Here is a 7,067-nt window from a genome sequence, read left to right as displayed (position 1 = left end):
AAAAAATATTTAAAACAGCTTACCAAGGAGAGGAACAGGAGGAGGGTGAAGATCAGCGGACTGATGTTGGCAGAAGACATTTTGAGTTTCTCAGTCAGGGGTTTCCTCTGAACACAGAGTTCTTAAATTTCGACAGACGGACACAACAGGACCTCAGCTCACCTCGGGATCTGAAAAACACAAGAGAGGACATGGTGTCTACATTACATCTCATCAAGACGCATACATCACAAGAGCATCTTACATAAACTCTTTTAAGAGTCTGTTTATGTCTCTGTAGAGTAAATCCAAACTGGGAAGCACTCAGAAATGTAACAATAGAAGATGTTTAGAAAATCTCCATTAAACTAAACTGGTTGGATCTGGCTCTGCCTTGAAGTAAACATGTGATACATGTAAACAGTTTTACTCTTTAATTTGTTTCGGTTTAGTGCAGTCGTTCAGAATAAAGAAGTGAAAATGTTCAAACATTACAGTCAGAAAATCATCTCAAAGAAATGATTAGTTTTTTAGATGTCTTCAAGCCCACAAACTGGTCAATCTAATCGTGTTGATATGCTTGAAAGCCATAAACACATCTTGTTCCACTGTGTCCTCACAGCAGGGGCTCAGCGTAGAGCGACGTTAATGTGGTTCTGCTCAGTAGCAGGACCGTGATGGTGTCCTCCCTAAACTAAGCCTGGTGTTGTCAGCTTTCTGTATGTTTAGCTTGATGAAATATTTTACATTTGGAGTCTAGTTTCAATCCTTCGCTTCTATTTGGAGCCTTAGTACTATTTTCTGATCTCTTTCAGTCATAATGAGCTGTGAAAACTGAACATTTCATGCTGCTTTCTTCCCACTGAAAGGCTTTTATTGTAAAGAAATTCTAGGAAATGTAATGTAGAGCTTGTTAGCAGTGCTGCTATTTAATAAAAATTGGCCAGCACAACATGATACAGACATACACTCAACATAAATATAAACACTGCTTTCGCTCCCATTTTTCATGAGCTGAAGTCAAAAATCTGAGACTTTTTCTTTGCAGAAATGTATTCATTTAAGAGTGACCTGGCCAAGAGGGCCGCCACGATACAGTCATACACATTCAACTGTCGCATACTAGAAATGAGTGAACACAATAATCAGCTAAAATGAAATACAAGATCAGGAAAAAAGAAATCAATGATTATGATGCATAAAAATAGCACATTCCTAAAGCCCAATTTCTGGGGAGTTTTAAGAACAAACACATTTACGATCTTTTAAAATGGAACCAAGTCCCCACATGGTAATCAACTCTGATCGTTTTAGGCCCTTCTGTAGATTATCCCAGGAATTATGGGCAGTGTATTTAAAAGCTTTCTTGGCTAATTCTGTTCTAATGAGTAGTTTTTACACATGTATGTAGACAGATAAGAAGGAACCAGCCTGAAGAGAGATTTATAAATAAAAACCCATCAATGTGAAAGTCTGTGGGCGTACAGGGAGGGTCAGGGTACAGTGGAGTACTAGATTTCAACAGCCAGTAATACAATTTAATTAAATGTAATTAAATCTGTCTTAGTGAGCACCTCTCTTTAGCCGGGATAATCCATCCACCTGACAGGTGTGGCACATCAAGGTGCTGATTAAACAGCATGATTAGTGCACAGGTGTGTCCGGTGGTAATAAAAGACCACTCTAAAAAATAGGCTTGTATCAGAGCACAGTGTAACAGATATCACAAACTTTGAGAGAGCATGCATTCATGCTGACTGCATGAATGTCCATCAGAGATGTTGCCTGTGAATCGAGTGTTCATTTCAGCACCATAATTGTTCCTTTTTGTGCACAGATCTTTTACTTAAACACTTTTGTTTTCACTCCCATTTTTCACAAGCTTAAGTTTTTGCTGAGTGTACTGGCACCATTTGGTCACAGCATCAGTTTTAAGCGTTGCAGGGAGGATCAGTGCAAACAGAAACAGCCACAGTGAGCTAAAGAGATGCAGGTGACTGGCTTTGTGAACCAGCACACCTCCAACATGTCATCAAGGTGAACAGCTCCTTTAACTGTGCTGCAATCTGCTTTAGAAAAACACTCACACAATGCCAGCGTAGCTGTAATGATCTTGGTTGCTTATGGCTCAGCTGTGTACAATCCTCTGAATGTCTTATTTAAATCATAGAACATGTGCCATTTCCCCCTATCAGCTCAGTGCTCAAGTTCATGAAACATAAGGTGAAAATGCTAACAAAACACGCCCTATCTCACAGTGTCTCTCAGTGTTTGGAAATCCCCTCAAAATACTTGGATCAACACCAGAAATGAATCACTTGTTATGTTGCAGCTTATATTCTCCACCATCAACAGAAAAGTGTTTAGGATATCCTGCTTATTGTACTGAAGTTAACCAAGTTCAGTTTTTGGCTTTTGTCTACAGCTGAAACAATTGAAACAATGATTATTTTGACAATTAATAGTCATATTTCAAGCAAAAACACCAAACATTCTCCAGTTTGTTTGTCAAATGTGAGGATGTGCTGCTTTTTTGTCTTATGTGAAACTAAACTGAATGTTTTTGTATTCTAGACTTCTGGTTGGACTTTAAGACGTCACCTTGGGTTTTAGGAGCGTGTCATTTGGAAATGTTGTGATTTTTTTTTTTTTTTTCTCTGTATTTTCTGACATTTTGTACCAAATGATTATTACATAATCACAAATATAGATGTAAGATTAATCGACAGTGAAAATATTTATAATATCACTGACTTCACACTTTGAACAGCACACTGAATAATACATTTTTTGAATTTATACTGAAATGAAGTTGGAAAATACTTTTTTCACTAACAACAACTCAGTCTCCGCCTATCAAGGGCCTGGCCGTTCAAACTGCATGTGAACACAAGCATGTCACGTTGCCTGTCTGTAATGAGCCCATGTTCATGTACCAGTGTGTCATCATGGATGCAGCCTGACTCTGCAGGCCCGCGGGGTTCGCAAGAGTAAAGCCAAGTAGCAAGACTGAGGGCTTGGGCCTTGTCCCACGGGGAGAGCTTGGCAGCTTGGCATTCCTACTCCACCAAAACACAGCCAGCAACAAGCCCCGCCTCCTGCCGTTGTCAGGAGCAACAGCTGAGAGAGCTGCTGAGTTTGGATCTGAAGTGAACCACGTGGACCTGGAACCTCCTTCTGCTCTTTCTTCTGCTCTACTGTAAATAGAATCCCTCAGATTTAATAATGTACTTTAGTTCAGGTTCAGTGTTTATTATCATTTAAAACCAAAGATTTCTGGATGCAAACTGAGCACATGCATACTGAATATTAATGCATTACAGTCACACACAAACAGGACCTTCATTCATATTTTGCTTGAATAAGTCACAGACGAACACACACAACAGAAAAATAACAAAACAAGAAACAACATGAATGGGAGGCTGCACACTGCCAAGGCCGACAGAAAGGCTGCTGATGCTCTTCCAAAGAAAAGCATTCATGGTGAGTACTCGAGGACAAACTGCCATTAATTCATTTCTGAAGAAATAAAACTTTCACATGTTACAAACCACCAAAACCCTGATTGTATCTCAGGCTGCCTCAGTGGGAGTCAGCTCAGTGTGTGAGTGTTTAGAGAAAGAGAGGAGGAAGAAAGGAGGAAGCTTTACTATTAGTGAAGCACTTTCCCTGAAATTGAAAATCGGAGTTCACAGAGAGCATCTTCAGTGATGTTGCTGCGCTTGTAGGCAAAACCAAAACGTCCAAACAATAAAATCATTAGTCAAACTTTAGCTTTCCTCTCTAGTATAAACTGAAACTGAAACCCACATGAGCCTTCCAATTGGCTGAACTGCCACAGAAAAAAAAGAGATCGTGTTGGTGTCCAACATGGCTGATAAAATAAATACTGAGCAGTGAGATTACATATGTAAACTGAGAGTGATGCTGCAGCTTGTAGTCTTAAAGTGTCGAACAAGGTAAAGGCACAGTGTTAGCATAATCACACACAGTGCATCAGTGTTTCTGTCAGTCAAACCTGCAATTGTGCATATCAGAGTTGAACAAAGGTGAATTCTGACCTGTGAGTCTAGTGGAGCCAAACACACGATCACAAGAGTAAGAAAACAAATTCTACCAAGACATTAAAGAACAAAATCAGACTAGACCCTCCATGCCAACTTTCAGTACCTGAAGGTGCTACAGACACCCAAAGAGAAAAAAAGAGGCTTGATGTTTGGTGGAGTCCCATTCATCAGTCATGCAGGCTTAATTCCAAGTGAATGAGAAAGGGAGTGTAAAGTATATTTGCAGAGATAATGTAACCGCTGACACCTCCCACACTCCACCACCTGTGGACAAATCTGTCAAATGCAGTTTTACTGCTGCTTCCACTGTTGTTGCTTTAGGCTCACAATACAGATTAATACAGAAGATGCATCTGATATTTGTTCATAATGTGCTAACATGGTGAATATTACAGTGGCTCTGAATGCACTGCAACGTAAGAAATGCATCCAAATAAAAAAAGACAGAAAAATGAAGGAGTGTTCAATCCCATTTACACCAAATGAAGCACTATTACAACAAGCAGAGCTCAGAATAGCTTCTGGTAACAAATTGATTGGTAGGGATGCACCGATATATCAGCTGAACATCAGTATAGGCCTATCATCAAATAAGATGACATTTATCGATGGTAGCGGCAGCTGTTTATCTGTTGTGTCACATCAATGTTGAAATTTCACATTCATGAGCTACTGACTCGTGTGACATCCCAGCCACCAGAATGTAAGACTATAAGTGCTGAAACATTCTTGTCATTGAGTAGATGACAGAGGCTTTTACAGCAGTTACTTTTTTTTCATGTGAATAAAGGTTATATCAAAAGTTGTTTTGTATGATTGAACTTGTGCTCTTTCAAACACAGTGAAATGAAGGGCTGAATGACTTCAGGTATTCTTTACAATGAAGATATCTTTGTTAACAAACAACAACAAAAAACAAAATAAATGATTGAATTGCAAATGTTATTTTTAAAATCCACCTTCTGCTGAAACACATTTTCACAGTTGTTTTTAAAAACTCAAATGTTCAATAACACCAATAAATTCCCAAGTAATCATTATGAAAATACACACACACTTGTTGTCCAGGTGCTGCAAAACTCTGTAACTGTGAAAACTGTCTCCCAAAGGATTCTCAACACGGTGAAAAAATGTCTTCTGTCTTGGACACGGTCCTACCCATAAGTGCGGTTACAACCAACTGGACAAAGTCACACCTCCACGACTTGAGAAAACACAATAGTTTTTAAACCAGATGTGATCGATAATGATAAAAAAAAATGTATCAATGGTAAAAAATTCCACTATTGACCAATATTGATCAAATAAGTATGTATCTCTTGAAGCTGATCTCTAAAATACACATGCATCACCTGGACAGGTATTTTTCGGGGGGTGCAAAACTCTCTAACTATGAAAACTGCCTCCCAAATGATTCTTAACACTGATCTGCTCCCGTCTTTCTTACATTAAAAAAAGTATGACATTTAGAGTTGTTTTACCGGGTTCAGAGGGACTCAGACACAACTTAACTCAAGTATGTGTCACTGACCAAGAGCCTGAGTAAGAATGGATTTTTGGGGCTGATACCGATAATCAGGATTAAAAATTTCGACCAATATCCTTTAATAAGATACATAATAATGTATATAACCCTTTTTGTTGATGTCTAATATCAAACACTATATTAAGGCAGGATATCTTATACTTTAACAATAAACTTTAACAGTAACCTTCACTGGAAATGTAATAAATATAAATTAACATCTTTTTCTGCATTATGTATTAGGTAGTCATGTAGGCACATAGCGGAAAACATGTATGCTGATACTCATATATCTGTGACATCGGCCAATAAAATCAGGCAACCAGTATAGCAGTCAGGCTCTCATGTATACACATATAGTGTTTATAGATACCATCATTTTTTTTAAAAACTTCAGGAAGAGTGTGTGTGTGTGTGTGTGTGTGTGTGTGTGTGTGTGTGTGTGTGTGTGTGTGTGTGTGTGTGTGTGTGTGTGTGTCAGCACTGCAGCTGCTCAGGACTCTCCTCCCCAAGCTGTAATCAGTGGCTTAATGAGTCTCAGCGGCTTTCATGTTCAACACTGTTAGCCTGAGTGTGCGTAATGTTTGATGCTCCGTCTGAAGAGCACACACATAATTAAAGAAACACACACGCATGTTCACTCTCCAAACTATACATACACACATTTTAGACACTGGTCTTTACTTTAGGATCATGATAGCACCGATAAATACTTCAAGTTTCACACAAGTGAGGGAAGAAAAACGGAAAAGTAAAAGAGCAGAGGCTGAAGGAGAAGGACAATCTGTGGCTTCCTGAGGAATGTTTGTGTGGGTTTTTGTTTTACGAGAAACGATCCCTCTCGGGAGAAGAAGAAGAATTATTTCTCTCAGGAATAAGTGGGAAAAGAGGAGCGAGGCTCTCTTAATGATCACTCACCTATAACACTGCAGCTCTGACAAGAGAGAAGCTTTGAAACTCTGTGATGAGACGCATCATTAGGGAGGCGAAGAGAGAAAAATATGAAGGGAGAAAGTGAGTGAACCACCTTGATGTGTGTCTTCATGTTTGCTTATGTCGGGACACTGGGAGCAGTTTGCCCCCTCAGGATATGCTCTGGTCAGGCTTTGACAGCTGTTGTGGCCTGGAGAGTAAAGGCATGCAGCGGCTTATCCCCTCTACTCACTAACAGACCTTCAACCCCAAACTCTTCTTCCTCTCTTTCTACCACTCATCTCGACACTGACTGCTCTTTTCTTCAGGAAATTAAAGAAAATTGAAGATATATTCGTGTCTGTGCTGCTTCAAGAATCATCATCTAATGCGTTAATCCAGCACTGGACCGTCTAATTCCCACTGAATATCACAGTAAGTCACTCAAGTCTCTGGCTCTATATTTAGCCCAAGGAATTATGGGAGGAATTAATATACAAAGACATGACTTAGTCTTCATTATTTTGGGGAGGGAGAGGGATGTGCACTTATTACACAGACAGTGAGAGAGCGAGTCGGAG

General features: G+C 39.4%; 1 protein-coding gene across 1 annotated transcript in view; it reads right to left on the bottom strand.

Moving 5' to 3' along the window:
• Positions 1 to 80, bottom strand: part of adcyap1r1b (adenylate cyclase activating polypeptide 1b (pituitary) receptor type I) — a 14,374-nt gene extending 14,294 nt beyond the window's left edge. The window contains exon 1 of the mRNA XM_073476553.1: positions 24 to 80. Within this exon, the coding sequence (XP_073332654.1) occupies positions 24 to 80 (57 nt within the window). The remainder of the gene's footprint in view (positions 1 to 23) is intronic.
• Positions 81 to 7,067: the final 6,987 nt, after the last annotated feature.

Source organism: Pagrus major, chromosome 11, assembly GCF_040436345.1.
Source record: "Pagrus major chromosome 11, Pma_NU_1.0".
NCBI classification, from domain to species: Eukaryota; Metazoa; Chordata; class Actinopteri; order Spariformes; family Sparidae; genus Pagrus; species Pagrus major.
This window is presented reverse-complemented; position numbering and strand designations above follow the sequence as displayed.